Raw genomic sequence first — 17814 nt, forward strand, 5'->3', positions numbered from 1 at the left:
CTCAGTAAAGAACTGAGCTGCATTTTAGGGTGTCTGAATCCATTTCAGGGACTCTCAAACCCTTGTTTGCAGTCCTCATCTCCCACAGAACCTGCCAAATATCAGTATTTACCTTTCTTAAAAAGCTCAGCTTTGGAGGGCAAGTGCTGTCTGTGTTTCCCAAAGGGAAAGAGAATTAAGCACAGTGTCTTCCATTGTTCGGCAGTTGCTTAACAAAGTACACCAAGGCCCACTAGTAACAATTACAAACAAGGGCTGGCTCTGCTTTTCCAGACCTTGTGCGACTCTCTAACAGTCTCCACACCGAGCACATGCAAGAAGGGTAAGTAGTCTTAGCAGCGGCCCCAGCATGTGAGCAGCTCTGGACAAAAATCTGACCTTACATCAGGACAGGACATCAATAAAGACATCTCAGTTTCAATTGGAGAGACACAGAACTGTTATGTTTCAGTAAGGCAAGTTTATTTACTCCCATAGGAGATAAACAAACATGGCCACCAGGGAGAGCCAGGGACAGAATGTACCTGACCTGCAACAGATAAAAACCAAAAGCTTGGAGTCTGAGAACAAGCTAAATTTTCTGCCCCTTTCAGTTCAACTCATGGGACGTTATCTTCCAGAGGAACAAAAGTAAATGCAAAAGATGTGCCAGATGCTGAAGAAGACCTAGAGGATACAGCCAGTTTTGTCAGCTGAATAAGGCAGAGCACGGCAGCCGAGCAAAGTCTAAACTCAGTAGTGGCATTGCTAAATTACGGTGCCTTCCTTTCTCTCCCTAAGATGTTGAGGGGTACCAGTACATCGAACAGGATATTCTAATTACTGAATGCGTACAAACTCTAAACTCTAAACCCATGAACTACTGAGTTTAGCAGCAAGGTTGCAGGATATAAGGTGAAAACACACACACACACACACACACACACACACAAACCCATGAACCAAAAAGAATTATGATAATTAAGCAAAACAAAATTCAGAATATCAGTCATTCAGGAGTCAGCCCACATGATCACATCCTCAGAGACTTTTCCTAAACCCATCATCAAAACTGACCACATTCCCCACATTTGGGTTTTTTTTCCCTCCCAGCAGTTATTACTACCTGAAACGGTCTTATTTATTCATGTGTTTGTCCACTTTCTCTCTCGGCCATAAGAAGAGCAATCTTTGCCTGTCTTACTGCTTCATCCTGCCTAGTTCAATAACTACTTGTTGAATGAATTAATTCTGAGGTTAAAAATCATTTGAAAAAGAACACAGCTGGAAGACTTACAGTATCTGATTTTAAAACTTGCTACAAAGCTATAATAATCAAGACCATGTGATACTGGCATAAGGAAAGACAAATAGATCAATGGAACAGAATAGAGTCCAGAAATAGACCTGCATATAAATGGGCAACTGATTTTTAACAAAAGCGCAAATTCAATAAAGATGGACAGTCTTTCCAACAAATGGTGCTGGAACAACTGGATATGCATGCAAAAAACAGAAGATGTATCCACACCTCACACCACATACAAAAGTTAATTCAAAATGAATCATAAACCTAAAATAATAAAACTTCGAGAAACCAAGAGAAAACATTTGAAACCTTGGGTTAAGCAAATATTTCTTAGAAATGACACCAAAAGCATGATCCTTTTTTTCATTGATTAACTGGACTTTCATCAAAATTAAAAACCTGTGTTCAACACACTATTTAAAAAATGAAAAGATGAGCCACAGACTAAGAGAAAATATTTGCAATTCTGATCAAAGACTTGTATCCAGAATAAAAAACTCTCAAGTCTCAATAAGAAAACAAATAAGTAAATTTTAAAAGGGAAAATATTTGATCAAATAGACATGTCACCAAAGAAGATACGCAGATGGCCAACAAGAACATGAAAAGATGATCAATATTATTAGTCACCAGGGAAGATACAAATTAAAACTACATTAGCAAATCATTATGCTGTGCGCCTGAAACTAATGTTATAAGTGAATTATACCTCAATTAAAATACCAAATAAATAAAATTAAAATTAAAAAATTAAAAATGCTGATATGGAAAAAAAACTACAATGAGATACAATGACACACCCTTTAAAATCGCTAAAATTTAAAATCTGACCATAGCAAGTGTTAGCAAGGATGTGAAGGAACTGTAACTCTGACATACTGCTGGTGGGAATGTAAATGGCACAACTATTTTGAAAAAGCTTGGCAATTTCTGAAAAAGCTAAATATACATGTGATCCAGCCTTATCACTGATAGGTATTTACCAAAGAGGAATGAAAAATATATGTCCGTACAAACACTTGTACACGAAAATTCAGAGCAGCTTTATTTGTGATAGCCAAACTCTGAAACAATCCAAATGTCCATCAACAGGTGGATGGATAAATAAATGGTGGTATATCCATACAATGGAATATTACTAATCAACCAAAAGTAATGAACCATTTGACACACTGTACAACATGGATGAATCTCAACATAACTACAATGAGTAGAAGAAGCCACATGTACCAAAAAAGGAAAAAAAAGCCACACATAAAAGTCTATTTACGTAAAATTCTAGGAATGTAAACTAACGTATAGTGACAGAAAGCAGAAGAGTATTTGCCTGACAACAAGGAAGGGACCACAAAGGGCTGGAGGAGCCATCACAAGAGGTGTTAGATATGTTCATTATGTCCACGTGGTGATGGTTTCACGAGTGTATACGTGTGTCAAAATTTATCAAATTGTACACTTAAACATAAGCAATTTATTGCATGTCATTTATACCTCAATAAAGCTGGTTAAAAAAATAAAACAGACCTATGATCTGAAAAATAATAATAATCCCCAATTATGTGTGTTACGTTCATAATCTGACTTTTGGGGTAGCACACATTTCTTTTCCATAATAAGTAAGGGAGGGGCGGAGGAGAGGGAGAATTACTCCATTTCAAACTGTCATCTTTACCACTTGCTGCTTTGGCTATACCCACATTTCTCGGCTTCTAAGCTAACAAGCTGGACAATGTAGGGTCTATTACTACCCAGCCCCTTCCCCACTCCCAGCCCCCAGTCTTTTTGTCTCCTAAAAGAAGATCCTTACTTGTCTGCAAGAGCAGACACAAGGAACAAAAGGCTCAATGACTATTTGACAAATTAAAGAATAGACAACTGTTTTATTTAAAAACTCCCTAGAGAATGAGAACATTTAGGGTATACAGTGTTCTGATGAAATGAAGTTATATATTACCCAGATCTGTAAGCACTTGCCAGCAGACTTGTCCAAATCACTCACTTCCTAAGTTTTCAGTTTTCTTTTTTAAAATTCCCAAAATGAATAATAAGCAGGTGTATTTTGAGAAGACATTCCTAATATTTTGGAAAGTCTCTCATTCAAATACCCCCAACAGCTTGAAACAGTGTTTCAAATGTCTAAGACAGTGACCATAACAGACAAAGAAGGAAAGTCTAAACAATGGAATGGGTCTTACGTGTGTATATAAAGAGTGGGATACAAACTAGTAGGATGATTATCTGAAAACAATAGATCACACTACTGTTTAACAACAGAATTAAGCCTTACAAATAATTGACAATAGCTATTTAAAAAAAATAGCCACCTGGTAATTAACAGTGGGGATTCTTGCTCCACCACTTATTGACTGAGTGACCTGAGGCAAGTTGCCCAACTTCTGAAACTCGGTTTACTCATCTTTATAACAGAGATAATAGTACGAACCTCATAGGGTTATAATAAGGATTAAACGTGTTTGGCATTAGTAGTATGGTTACCCTGAACTTTCAAAGGATCTCATTAAGTCACTAATCTTCCTTCTGACTCTTTGGTTCAAATTCTATCATTTACTAGCATGTTTCTCCTGAGTCTCAGTTTCCACATCCGTAAAACGGGGGTAATTAATGTTACCTGACTTTTAAGGTTGTGAAGGATTAAATAACTAGAGATACAGCTCCCTTCCCTCCCATCTCCCAAAGCGAAGATCGCAGAGGAAGGAAATACTTCTAATAGCTGCAGATACAGTCAGTTTTTCCATTTCTGGCACGTGAGGGTTGGGGGGGAAACGAGATGCAAAGAGGGATCGGGATCGTGAGCAAAGCTCCCAAATGCGCGCGAGAGGCAGAATGACCCTGAGCGGCTGGACTGCCGGGGGCTCGGCCCGCCGCAGCTCCCTTCTCTCCCCTCCCGTGTCCCGGGCGGAGAAGCCTCCTCAAGTGAACGGGGTTATTTCGGAATCACCATGAGGCAATTCTCATGAGGCAATGGGTCAGGAATGCGGCGCCAAGCCGGGCCCGCTGGCGTCCGCGGTTCCACGGTGGCTCTACCTGCCCTGGTCCTGACGGGCATCCCCAGGGCTGCTGGAGCCGGAACTCGGGGAGGCAGGAAATGAATGGGGACCAGAAGGGTGGGGGCGCGGTGGGGCCGGGCCCCGGGGGCCGGGAAGGCTAGGGGGTTGGGAAGGAGTCTGCCCCCGCGACCCAGGGCAGGAGTCCGAAGACTGGCCGGGCCGCCCCCTCCCGGGCGGGGCTGACCAAATGCGGCGGGGGCCGGGCCGAGGCCCGGGCCGGGCCCTCGGGGCTCCTCACCTCCGCGATGTCATGTTCCTCCCGCCCTACGGCTCCGCGACGGACCGGTTCCTTGATCAGGCTCAGCGGGGCCCGGTCACATAGGGCTGGCCCGAGGGAGGCCCGCTCGGGACCGGACGGGGGGCAGAGCCTGCCGGCCGCTCGCAGACCCCCCTCCAGGCCTGGGGATCCCGGAGACTGTGCAGCCGCCCCCAAGTCCGTTTGCTCCTCCTTCTCCCCCGCCCTTCCCCGGCGGCGCCATAGTGACGTCACCCCGCGCGACGCCCGCCGGTACTTCCTGCTTCCAGTCGGCCGGGGACTGAGCGGCGGCTGGTAATGGCAGGTCAGTGGCCCTTAGGGTCCGCCGCCGCGCAGTTCCCAATGCACCGTCACATCCTCCTTTAGACCTTGGCGGCAGAGCGTGCTCTGCGCGCTCAAAGTTGCACACACTCGCGTGAATTGATTGCATCCGTCCCATCGTGTCAATTTCCATCCCTGCGGTGACTGTCAAATTGAATTTCATTCATTTCATTCCACAGACAGCCCGTCCACTTACTAGCTGTGTAACCTCGGGAATTCCCTTAATTTTTCTGAGTCTCAGTTTCCTCCATTCCTTCATTTCTGTAACATAAAGACAGTGATTGTATTTTCTTCGTAGGATTATGGTGAGCACTATATATGTAAAATGTTTAGAATGGGCCCTGCCTATTTAATAAATGCTTTGTGATTATTAGCTCTACTATCATTGTAAGTAAACCTATGAGTGTTTTCTATCTCCAGGCACTGTTTTTGACTATGGGGTTACAACAGAAAACTGAAAAGACGAAAAATCCCGGTGTTCTCATGGGAGGAGCTACATTAATAAAGATAATCAGTCCATCCTCATTTCTCTTCTTTTCTTCTTAGTCCTGTATAGTATTTTAAATAGAAGAGTTCGGGAAGGCTTCACTAAGGATGACATTTGAGTAAAAGAGCAATTAGTGGGAATAATTTAGGGGAAGAGCATTTCAAGCACAGGGAGAGGGCAGTGCAAAGGCCCTAAGGCTGCCTCCTGTATTTGAAGAAAAATGAAGAGGTCTCTGGCTTCAGCACAGTAGGAGGTGAGAGGGGTATAGGAGATGTAGAGAGAGTAGTAGAAAATGAGATGACAAAGGAATAGAGATGGTTTACGGTCCTATAGGCTGTTTAAAGGAACAGTAAAATGGAGTCATTAAAAGATTTTCAGCAGAGAAGGAATAGAATCTATGTTTTTAAAGTATTATTTCGGCACTTTGAGTAATCAAATCAAGAGGGCAAGAATGGAAACAGACACCAGTTCAGGGTACTAGAATACTGTAATATTCCAGGCTGGAGATGATGGTAGCTTAGACCAGAGTGAGAAGGTAGAGCTTTTTACCTGATGAATGCCCATGTGACTCACTAAGGATCTAGTAAGTGGCAGAGCCAGAATTCAAACCCACATCTATAAAGCTCCAAAATCCTCATTTTTTCCCTCCCAAGGCTCCCCATCTCACTTCTATGCAAAGAACCCTCATACCATATGCTAACTGCCTCAGGATTGTTGTCACCCCCAAAATCCTTTAAAAAATGGCCTTAAAAAGTTGTCTTTAAAAAAACCAACTTAGTTGAGGTAACAAGCATTCAACAAGCAGTTACCCAGCCTGTTTCTTTCCATTCCCCTAAATCCTCACCACCCAGGTGACTCAAACAATATCCTAACTGATTTTAGGCCTATAGGCATGCCCTTTCCAATCCATTCACCACATAATAACCACAGTAATCTAAAATGCAAAACTAGTCACTCCTTAAATTGAACACATCAATGGCTTCTCTTTGCTTTTAGGATGCAGGCAAAACATTTTTTGACAATCACTTGGTCTGATCCATGCTTACTTTACCAGTCCCTTCTCTCCCCACCACTCTATGACCCATCCATGCTGAATAACTTTCAGTTCCCCTTAAATAAGCCATGTTCTCTCCCAGCTCAGGGCCTGTAAACCATTTGCTCCCTCTCCCTAAAGGATTCTTTCTGATTCGCCACCCTCCCCCAGCATGAATACTAGTCTATGCCTCTGATTTCAGCTACAAGTCATCTTCTCTGAAATAGGAAAAATCACCTGATTATCCCAGACCCAGGTTAAATGGTCCCCAAGACACCTATCCTAGTTTAGAACTGAATGCACTCCATTATAAATCTAAGACAGTATAATATGAGGATTAAGTACTTAATCTCCAAAGGTCAGCCTGCCTCCTGCCTGTCTGCCTGGGTGTCCATAGGTAAGTCACTTGACTCCTCTGTGTCTCAGTTTCCTTCTCTGTGAAATGGAGGGATCAAAATCCTACCTACCACATAGGGTAGGTTGTAAAGAATAAAAGTTAATGTTTGTACTCAGAACAGTGCCTGGCACAGTAAGCACTTAATAAATGCTCCTTTAAATTTGTCTCCAACTGGAAAACTAAGTATCATGCAAGATTCAACTCCAACTCAACCAGCTCCTCCAGGAAACATTCACTGCACACACCCCTTGACCAATTTCTGAGAGTAAAATAGAGAGCACTCTCCCTGTGCTTTGGTGGCTTCCTGTTCATGTCGCTACGGCCCCTAAGCCAGTTCAGTGTCATTGTTGGTTGACTTTTCTGTCTCTTGCCCTAGATTAGGAACGCTTCTTAAACTCATTGTCTTCTTCATTTTCATATTCCCAGAGCCTAGCGCAGGGCCTGGCACATAACAAGCTTAAGAAATATTCATTTAGACAATACTTTATTTTAATTTCTTTCCCAACTACAAAAATAATACAAATTCCTTGCAACAAGCCAAATAAAATCAGTAATTTTCCCTGCTTCACAATATATAAAGCCTCCCTACCCCAACCCCCACCAGGTTAATGGTTTAGTGTGTATCCTTCCACACTTTTCTCTATACCTGTACAAACACACACACATATCCCACACCCACGCTCACTCACACAACATATACAGGGATTTTTTTTCAATTTTTAATGGATTAATAATATGGGTATATTTTTATATATATATACATTTGTGTATCGATGTATGTATATATGTGTGTGTATATATGTGTATATATCTATGTATGTATATATATATATATGTGTGTGTGTAAAATTTGTGATGGGTTTTCTCTTAGTATATTATGAACATCCCTCTACACCAGCACTGATTGTCCACTGCAAATATAATGTGAGGCATATATGTAATTTTTAACTGAATATGGAATAATTATTTTTATTTAAAAACTAAAGAGATCTCATGGTTACATATATTAAATACCAAGCCAAAAGTTAAGTAAAATAAGCATGTTGTATATTTTAAATTTTTATAAAGTTTCTTTTTCATTTGAACAATACCTTTTTTAAAATTGAAGTATAGTCAGTTTACTTCAATTAAACTGACACGACATTTACTTCAATTAAATGTCATGTCAGTTTGCCATGTTGTGTCAATTTCTGGTGTACAGCATAATGTTTCAGTCATACAAATACATACATATATTTGTTTTCATATGCTTCTTCCTTATAGGCTACTACAAGATATTGAATATAGTTCCCTGTGCTATACAGAAGAAACTTGTTGTATATCTCATATATGTAATTTTAGTTTCTAGTAGTCACACTTAAAAAAGAAGCAGGTGAAATCAATTTGAAAAATATGTTTATTTAATACAATTTATCAAATAATATCATTCTACATATAACTAATAAATACGAAAATTTATTTGAGCTATTTTACATTCTTTTTTTCTTGTTAAGCCTTTGAAGTCCAGTGTATATTTTACACTTACAGCCAATGTGTGAAAATCTCAGTGTGAACTGGCTCCATTTCCAGCGCTCAATAGCCACATTTGGCTAATGCAACTATAGTGGACAGCACATTTAGATTTGAGTCATTCTTTTCCATAGCTGCATGATATTCCATAGTATGACTGTTATTTAGTCAATTCATGTGTTAATAGATATTCAGATTACTTGCAGGTTTTTTTTTCCCAATGGTGCTTCCATGAACTTACTTATGAGAAAATTGAGTGAGAGAGTGAATCACTATGTGTCGACTTTCGCATTAACATTTAGGGAGTTATTATTAATGTTGTCAATATCATCCCCATTTTATAAATAAGAAAATTCATGAGCAGAGGTTTATCATAAGATCAGATAGCAAGTGATCCCTCGCTAGGACTGTACCCTTTCTGCAGCACAACTGCTTACTGATTTTCTGTCTTTCTGTGGCACAAAGAGAGATGACTCAATGTAAATGTATGTGTGACCTTGTATAAGTCATTTATTGTAATCAAGCCTCAGTTCGTACATCTTAAATTCCTACTTCATAGGGAGGTTGCATCGAGGCTTGAAATGATTTAGTGTCTGCAAAAATGTTTACTTTGAAAAAAAAGTTTACTTTGTAATTAATAAAGCACTGAACAAGTTTAAGAGTATTTTATAGATGGCAAAACCAGATACTTAATAATATCGTTCTTGAAACTAATAAAGTGGTGATAACTTTGCCTAACTAATGAATGGTAAATTTTGCACTACCACAACAAAACACAAGAGGGGGCTCACTATGTTTTTATTTTAAAGGCAGGACATCAGGCAAACATTTGGAGCATTTACTAGGTGAAAGTCTCTGAGATTGTCAGAATTTTTGAGGGACTCAAGTAAGCAATTCTGCAGTTTATTCATTGTGACACACTTTCTGAAGTAGCAGTTTCTAAGAAGTGCTTTGCTCAGGAAGCTGAACAAATAAAGGTGCTGACATGCCCATTCTCAAAAAAAGAGCATTACTTAAGCTTTTCCTTGAGAATATTACATGCCTGGACAATGAATAATCCTAAACCAGTATAAAATACAGCCTATTAAGATCACAGTCATCCTTAATCTGAAGTCAGACATGCTTAGAAGTCACGTCTCAACAAGCACGGCAACCTTGCATTTACTGTAGTCTGAAACGTTCCATTGAAATAACTGAGGTCATCAGAAGCATCAGACCGCTGTATCTGTTTCCTCAGTCAACCAGAACCAGAAAAAGGCTACACATTTCCCAGCAATACAGCCACGAAGCAGGTGGTTTGGATCTGAAGAAAAACAAGGTGAAAAACTCCAGCCACCAGAAATAAGCAAATGAAGAGAATGGAAAATTCAAGCTAAAACATATTGTAGTGTGTGCGTGTTATCTTAAGTGCTTTGATGCAGGGGAAAAAACCTATAAAATATACTCTGCTGGGTTATTTTTTTTTTTGCAAAACATAATAACTATTCTTATTTTTAATTCCAACATGAGCTAAGAACTCTCTTATCATCCTCATTAACCATCTCTTTAATCTTTACAGACTAATGGTTAAGAGTGCACTCTTTGGAATCAGATCCATGCTATGAGCAAGTTACTGAACCTCTTTGAACCCCAGTTTCCTCATAGCGGTTCCTTTATAGGTTGTGGGGAGGATTAAATGAGATAGACGAAGACACACAGAACAGTTCTAGGCACAGAGCATACAGTATTGCTCTTACTATCCCTGATGTATAACTTTTAGTGGAATACTTGGCTAAGAATACATAGTAAGATTTCATCAATAACTATGATGTAAATAATGATGGTGGTGGTGGTGGTGACAACAAGAACTAACATTTATCTAGAACTAACCATGCATCACATACTGTTCTTAGTGATTTTGTGTATATTAACTCATTTAATCTTCCTTGCAACCCTGTGACATAGATATTATTGATATCCCCATTTTAGAAATGAAGAAACAGAGTACAAAGTGGCCAGAAATGCTTGAAGAAGGGATGAACAACCATGCTCTTTGATGCCTCCACGTCTCTTACATTTACTGTCCCAATTGCCACTTTCATCTGCCAAATTTGTATTTATTCTTCCATATTCAACACAAAAACAGACTTTCAAAAAAATTTCCTAAATCCCCTAGAAGAAATAACATAATTATTAATTTTTCTGTTTGCTTTTTCCCTTGAATGCGTGTTTTTTTTTAAGTGAAGTCAGTTACAATGTGTCACACACATTATTATTACAGCACAATATCCCAGTCATGCATATACATACATATATCGAATGCGTGTTCTTCAGAGCAGGGATTGATTTTATCTGTTTTAAATTCTAGCTTTTTTGACCCTCTGCCATTGCGTATAGTCTGTAGTCTGACTAGAGGATATAGGCATTAAGCCAACTGTGGAGAAAACATCCGTGAACGGTTCCCACCTAGCCTTTCATAGCAAAGGCTTCACTTTCCTCGGGGATTAAGTCCTTTATCCTATTGAAAATGGTAATGCTTTCTAATGTCCTTCGTAAGCAAAATATAAAAAGTTGCACTTTTATGCTGGTCCCCAAAAGTACTTTGAGAATTCTTTTGGTCTATAAAATGTGGTATCTGCAGACAAAAATGTTTCCCGTTTTCGCTTCCTACTAGGATAGCTCTGCATCCAGTACAAAGGAAGAAAACTACATTTCCCATGATGCCCCAGAACCGGAAGGAAGTGAGACTTGACACCGCGCGTGATTGCTTATAGACCGGAAGCTAGGGCCTTAGTTCTCTTTCCCATCTTGCAAGGTAAGAATGGCGGGATCTTTCTGCAAGACTCGATCTCAGGACCCCAATCCTTCGCCATCCTACCCCAGGAGGGTATCAAGTCGACATCTGCAGGGGTCGGACATGCACAGGGCCAACCATGAGGCCTCTGGACGCTTCATTTCTTTCGCTGTGGTTTACAGTGGGGCGCGAAGAGGTTGAGGGTGAGGAGGAATGCCGTAGAGGCTCCGGGGCTCCGGCTGCTCGCTAGCCTCCTGGGCTTGGGGAACACCGTCCCTCTAGGGATCCGTAGCTGGTTAGTGGGGCGACAGGGACCAGGGTGGCGGCGCGCGCTCGGGAATGCCTGGGTTGGGTTCCAGGAGACGCCGCGGAGTTTGTTTCAGCCACGTTGTAGATTTGAGGCTGAGGCCAGATGTTGCTTTTCCCGTGTCCCCACGTCCACGACCGGAAGTCGCCTCCTGGGTTTTGCGCTCTTTTCAGTCTGAGCTGAGTTTGAGCGAATTTTGTGTGTCTTCACTTCCTAAACAGAATGTCTTGAATGAGGTAGTCTGATAAGGCCAAAAGTCCTGAAAGCAAGAGGTTTCAGGTTCCAGCCTCGCTGCTTCCTAGCTGTGGAGAATGTTAACTCTGTCTTAAGAGTTCTAATTTTCAAAACAATAGTGGAATAGGGACGGCTAAGGATTTAGCAAACACCTAACAGTTGTGAGGTATCTTCAAATCGTCAAAAAAGTTTATAGCGTATAGAGGAGACAACCCAAAAATCAACCGTTATGAATGTGGGAATTTGGAGGAAGACCTGTATCTTACAGTGGGAGGGATGAAAAGGATGGTATAGCTGCTTGAAGAGGGAAGGTGAGGACTTGTCTGGGCAGCCTATCCGTGTAGAGCTATGAGATAACCGGTGAAATGCCTTTTTTTAAATACTTGTGTTGGTAGATGGCGGGTGAAAAAACGGAGAAGCCAGACACCAAGGAGAAAAAACCTGAAGCCAAGAAGGCTGATGCTGGCGGCAAGGTTAAAAAGGCTAAGAAGGTAAAGAAGGTTAAGAAGGGGAAGCCCCATTGCAGCCGAAACCCTGTCCTGGTCAGAGGAATTGGCCGATATTCCCGATCGGCTATGTATTCCAGAAAGGCCTTGTACAAGAGGAAGTATTCAGCAGCTAAATCCAAGGTAAGGGGTCAGGGGAACGCTAACCAGCTGTGTCTTAATCTCGGTTAAAATATTCCTCTGCCTCTGACTTGATGTATTTGTGTCCTGATAGGTGGAAAAGAAAAAGAAGGTGAGGGTTCTTGCTACTGTCACAAAACCAGTTGGTGGTGACAAGAATGGTGGTACCCGAGTAGTCAAGCTTCGCAAAATGGTAAGATTTGGAAGAGATTGTAAATTGGGTGGTTGAAGCTTGAATCCTGTGAGGATTTGGGTGCTCAGGTTTTAGAAGTTTATGTTTACCAGAGAATTACTAATGGAGAGTTGTGGGTTCTGGGTTTGCAGCTTGGCTTTATTATTTATGCTTACGTAGGGTTACTTTTTTGTGCTTTTGTTCTTTGTAAAATAAAGGTTTGCCTCACAAGGTGGTTGTGAGACAGAATGCATAGAGTCTAGGATGCGGCCAGCAGGCCCATAGAACATTAATTCATTGTAGCAGTGTTTCTTGGTCCCTCTTTACTATGCACAAGACCTGACATTTTCTCTGAAAAACAAAGGTTTGCTTTGTGATTTCCATCATGGGAATATTCCTGCATATATTACTCTCTACAGTTGAAAATTACTACACCAGGGGGGAAATGGCACTTTGATTTCCTTTTGTCACAGGTTTTGTGAGCTGATTTGTCTGTTAGGTATTGTTTGTGGTAAGAGCAAGACTGTTCACTAAAATGATACCATTAGAAAGGTTATCGTGAGTTGTCATAAGTGAAGCAGTCTTTGTGTGAGGTCTTATTTTTACAGTAATGAATTAGCAGTCTTGATCTAAATTGATGTCTGGTTTCATACACTTTGTTTTTCTTCGTCGATGAGATGTGAGTGATGCATGTTAATGTGAGGCTTATGAACACAATTTGAATTGGAAAACAAGCCATGCCTTTTTCATAATATGCAAAATGGGCATGTATTTCTGGAGGAATATAGTTTACATTAGAGGTCAGGGGCCCTGGAAACACTTGAAAATCACTGTTACACGATAGTGTATAGTGATAGCTCCCCGAACAATCTCTAAAGTATGGTTTAATCCCGAATTTACAAAGGTAACTTGCTTGATGCTTTCCATCTTTGCTTGAACACACAGCTGCTTCAGTTAAGTGGATTCCACCCTACGTTTTGCATGTAAAGCTGTAGGAGCAGCATTGACATTTTCCAATTTTAGAATCCCAGGAGAAATGAAAATACAATAGTGTAAAGTGCTAAAAGTAACTAGAAGGCTGTAGCCAAGGTTTCCCTGACTCCACAGCCAGCTCTGATTTGGTTAGCTTATTTAAATAAGTTGGACCTATGGACTCTCTTCAGCCTAGATATTATCCTACTGAAGATGTGCCTCGAAAGCTGTTGAGCCATGGCAAGAAACCCTTCAGTAAGCACGTGAGGAAACTGCGTGCCAGCATCACTCCGGGGACCATTCTCATCATCCTCACTGGGCGTCACAGAGGCAAGGTGAGCAGGGCACCTCAGGTGCCTCAAGTACTTGACCCCAATGTGTTCGCACTCTGGGTAGGATTTCTTTGTTTACCTGTGTTGACTGCAGTTTGCAGAGGGAGGTTCTGTGGGAAGAGGCAGGGGTGATCCGTTCCAGAACCAACAGCCCAGTCAGTACCGTATCGTGTTTAGCCGATGGTAGACAATAATTACCATTTCTTGTTGGTAATACTACTTGTTACAGATGATTCAGAGGTCCCTGTACCCAAAAATGTATATTTGCATTACTTACTTAGGATGGATTTGTAGGGATAGAATTACTGGGATAAACGGTATTAAATAATTACTTTTTTTTTTAATGTTAAAAGTAATGGCTGCTCATTTTTTTAAAAATCAAGCATACAGAAGTACGTACAGCTCACACTCTGGGCTCATCTGTTAATAGTTTGGTATAGTTGTTTCCAGAACTGCTGCACGTGTATGAGAATAGAAACTTCCTTTACCAGATTTAGGAACCTGTGATTTGATTGAATGAAAAGTTAGTTTCTAATTGTGGAACCAACTAGCATTCCTGTTTAATTTACAGAGGGTCATTTTCCTGAAGCAGCTGAGCAGTGGTTTGCTTCTTGTGACTGGTAAGAAAATCCTTGGTCCCCCTGCGCCTTTCAGTTTTGTAATTGGCACGTACAACACTCTCATAAGTCTTAAGGTTTACAACATGACGGTTTGATTTACGTATATTGTGAAATGATTGCCACAGTAGATTCAAGCTCAACATCCATCTTCTCATAGGTAAAGGAAAAAAATTTTTCCCCTTGTGATGAGAACTCTTAGGATTTATTCTCTTGGAGCTTATGTTTTTAAATGGTTGCAGTGTGCACTTTTGCTCCCACCTGAGTGGACGTTTCAGTGCTGTGAGATTCTTTGCCCTGTTTCACTGCCTTATGAACATGTAAATTCTAAGGAAGCAAGCATTTAAATTTGCCTAGCAACATATCACCAAATAACTGTCACCTGAAATGCAGAATGGTTGGCTACTAGCCCCAAGGAATGCATCCTACTTAAGACTTGTTATTGGTCTGCCACTTAGCACTAGGGTGAAGTTCCTAAATAAATGAAAAGTAAATTGTTCGCTCCAGAAAACAGTGCTCAGTTTAAATTTGTCATCGGGGACCAGTGATTTTGACCAACTTGTATTAGTGACTTCACTCTCCCAATCTGGATAACTTAAGACTTAAGCAGGGAGTGAGGAGGGAAATCTTGGGCAAACAGACCTTGAAAAAGTCTTGATGCTGACAGTAAAAAGAGCAGTCTGGAATTTCTTCAGATCCAGAAAAAAGTTGGAGATTCAACTCAACAGTTTTCTTCCGATCCAAAGTCAGTTCTTGAATCTTTGCTTTCACTTCCCTTACTATATTGATCCCCCCTCCACCCCTAGGACCTCTGTCCCTCAATCGAGTTCCTCTGCGTAGAACACACCAGAAATTTGTTATTGCCACCTCCACCAAAATTGACATCAGTGGTGTAAAAATCCCAGAACATCTCACTGATACTTACTTCAAAAAGAAGAAGCTGCGTAAGCCGAGACACCAGGAAGGCGAGATCTTTGACACAGAGAAAGAGGTGGGCTTCTGTTTCTCTTAGCCGCTGACAGCTCTGGCTCCCCTAGTTGGGAGTGAAAATAAACAAGGTTAAGAATTGTTAAACATGGAGAGAGTCATTCTAAGGGAAGTAAGCCAGAAAAAGGAAGAAAAATGATATCGTTTATATGTGGAATCTTAAAAAAAAAAAAGACTTATAAAAACAAACAGGCTCACATAGAGAACAAACTTACGGTTAGCAGGGGGAAAGGCGGGTGGGAAGGGATAGATGGGGAGTTTGAGATTTGCAGGTGCTGACTACTATATGTAGAATGGAGAAATGAGTATTGCACAGGAAACTGTATTCAATATCTTGTAATTTATGGTTAAAAGTATGAAAACAAATATATGTGTGTTCCTATATGACTGAAGTATTGAGCTGCACACTAGAAATTGACAACACTGTAAACTATGCTTCAATAAAAATATTTTTAAAAAAGAATTGTTAAACATGAAAAATAAAAGCTGTGAATAATGAGCTTTTATTAATGATACTTGGGAAATAATATTCCAGATTCTGCTAAATTCAGTAGTTCTTAATGGCAGCGGAGAGCTCAACTGTAATAAATCCTCAGGTTTTGGTGGAACTCCGTGAACTGTGTTCTGTTGGGAATTTACCATCATTTATCCTTTATGTATTAAAATAGACAAAAAGATAAGAGTTACTATTATATTTAAAATAGGTTATATTTCACAGTTCTCTGAGGAAAGGATTATCAAAATTGCCTTCTGGATATTCCTGGGATTGAGTACTTGGGAGATGGGATTTCTTAGTTGACTGTAGAGTTTGGTACTTGTACCCTACTTTTAAATGCTTTTCCTTTCTTTAGAAATACGAGATTACAGAGCAGCGCAAGGCTGATCAGAAAGCTGTGGACTCGCAAATTCTGCGAAGAATCAAAGCTGTCCCTCAGCTCCAGGGCTACCTCCGCTCTGTGTTTGCTCTCACAAATGGAATTTATCCTCACAAATTGGTGTTCTAAACTTACTCCAGAGAACCTAATTAAAGAACGGATCCATTTCCTTTGTGTCTTTTAAAATTTTTTTTTTATAATTTGCCTGGGGGTATGGTATGACTTGGCCAACCAGATGGGTTGTTAGCTCTTCTAAGAGGAGTGGGATTGGAGGGGAGTGGTCTCAGCTGCAGTGGAATCTCCTCTTCATCCTCTTTGGATCAGCAATCTTAGCTTCCTCGGTGGCTTCTCAGCTTTGTCACCCAGCACCTACCAATACAACATTTCCCCAGTCATCACTGAACAAGTCAGTGCCAGCTACCTGGGTAAGAAACAGCGGGGCTGTCTGGACCACAAACTTCCCTTTCAGTGGTATGATGTCCACTTCACCCCCATCTGCCCAGTTCAGCCCCTCCCCATAGTCATTGCTGTTAGTTTCTTATGTATCTAGTTTCTTAAAGCACATGTAACAAATGAGTGTAATTGTTTACCCTACCCCCCCTTTTTAACCAAAACTTTTATGTACTGTACATGCGTTACACAGATAATGTTTTGGTCATTCCGAAGAAAGTCCGTCTTCACTGCTGCATAGTGTGGTATTGCGTTCTGTGGATACTTGGGTTTCCATCATTTGTAATTATGCAGGTCTCCCCCGCTATCTGAATGTAGAGCATGACTGAAACCTTCTGTAAGTCTAAATGGTGAAAAAGCGAAGAAGTTACCTTAGAACACATCTTGCTAACGGATACATGAAGTGAGATACAGGGCAGATGTGCACACGCAGTTCAGTGCGATGGCTGTGGATGCTGAGATGCTGGATGTGCTTTCCAGGGAAGGCAGTTGGCAGTGCCACTCCCACTGCTCAGACATGCTGCCTCTATAATGGCTCTCTGGGAAACAAGCCAATGTTTCCCCTTTTTGTCTTTTTCCACAAAAGCGAAAATCTCCCAGTTAACGAAGACAGGTACAAATGAAGTTCTTTTGGTTAAAGCAAACCTTCGGAAAGTGGGATGCTTGGCTATGTTGTAGTAAGTAACCTAAAGTATGTGTGCAGATGAGCGAGTACCAAGTAAGAATGAAAGCTTTTAGCTGAGTTGAATTCAGGCAGTTTTGGTAAATGGTCTCAAACTGACCTCCACAGAGCTTGTACCAATTTATATTCCCTAAACAGTGGGTCATCAAACCCAGTGATGGAGCGAGCACTGTGACACCTAGACCATTTGGGAAGCACCACTAACGCCACAAGTTCTCTGTTCTTTTGAAGTCAGTTCCCACTCCTAGTGTTTATACTGATAGAATTTTTGTTTTTCTAATTTTGTCCTTTCCATCACACAGTGTGCTTCTTGGCATAACATCTTTGACATTTGTTCATATTCATGGTTGAGTCGGGTTTTTTTTTTTTAATGTCAATTAGAATTCCAGTGTATCAGTAGTCTAAAATATACCCATTGAAAGATAATC

General features: G+C 40.8%; 2 protein-coding genes across 2 annotated transcripts in view; one reads left to right on the forward strand and one right to left on the reverse strand.

Moving 5' to 3' along the window:
* The window catches only part of PTPN11 (protein tyrosine phosphatase non-receptor type 11), a 66068-nt gene extending 61253 nt beyond the window's left edge, over nt 1-4815 (reverse strand). The window contains exon 1 of the mRNA XM_010995935.3: nt 4595-4815. Coding sequence (XP_010994237.2) covers nt 4595-4608 — 14 coding nt within the window. The 5' untranslated portion in view covers nt 4609-4815. The remainder of the gene's footprint in view (nt 1-4594) is intronic.
* A 7227-nt stretch (nt 4816-12042) lies between these two features.
* RPL6 (ribosomal protein L6) lies at nt 12043-16423 on the forward strand. The gene is made up of 6 exons (XM_010995836.3): nt 12043-12302; nt 12394-12492; nt 13635-13778; nt 14347-14395; nt 15199-15383; nt 16231-16423. The coding sequence occupies exons 1-6, from the start codon at nt 12069-12071 to the stop codon at nt 16381-16383; spliced, it is 864 nt and encodes a 287-aa protein (XP_010994138.2). The 5' UTR covers nt 12043-12068; the 3' UTR covers nt 16384-16423.
* Nucleotides 16424-17814: the final 1391 nt, after the last annotated feature.

The sequence above is a fragment of the Camelus dromedarius genome, chromosome 31 (assembly GCF_036321535.1).
Source record: "Camelus dromedarius isolate mCamDro1 chromosome 31, mCamDro1.pat, whole genome shotgun sequence".
Taxonomy (NCBI): Eukaryota; Metazoa; Chordata; class Mammalia; order Artiodactyla; family Camelidae; genus Camelus; species Camelus dromedarius.

Bases quoted from the DNA above. Each gene is read 5' to 3' on its own strand.
- RPL6 (XM_010995836.3), top strand. From the start codon at position 12,069: ATGGCGGGTGAAAAAACGGAGAAGCCAGACACCAAGGAGAAAAAACCT. The intron at 12,303-12,393 runs GTAAGGGGTCAG...GTGTCCTGATAG, and splicing joins ATTCAGCAGCTAAATCCAAG to GTGGAAAAGAAAAAGAAGGT. The intron at 15,384-16,230 runs GTGGGCTTCTGT...TCCTTTCTTTAG, and splicing joins TCTTTGACACAGAGAAAGAG to AAATACGAGATTACAGAGCA.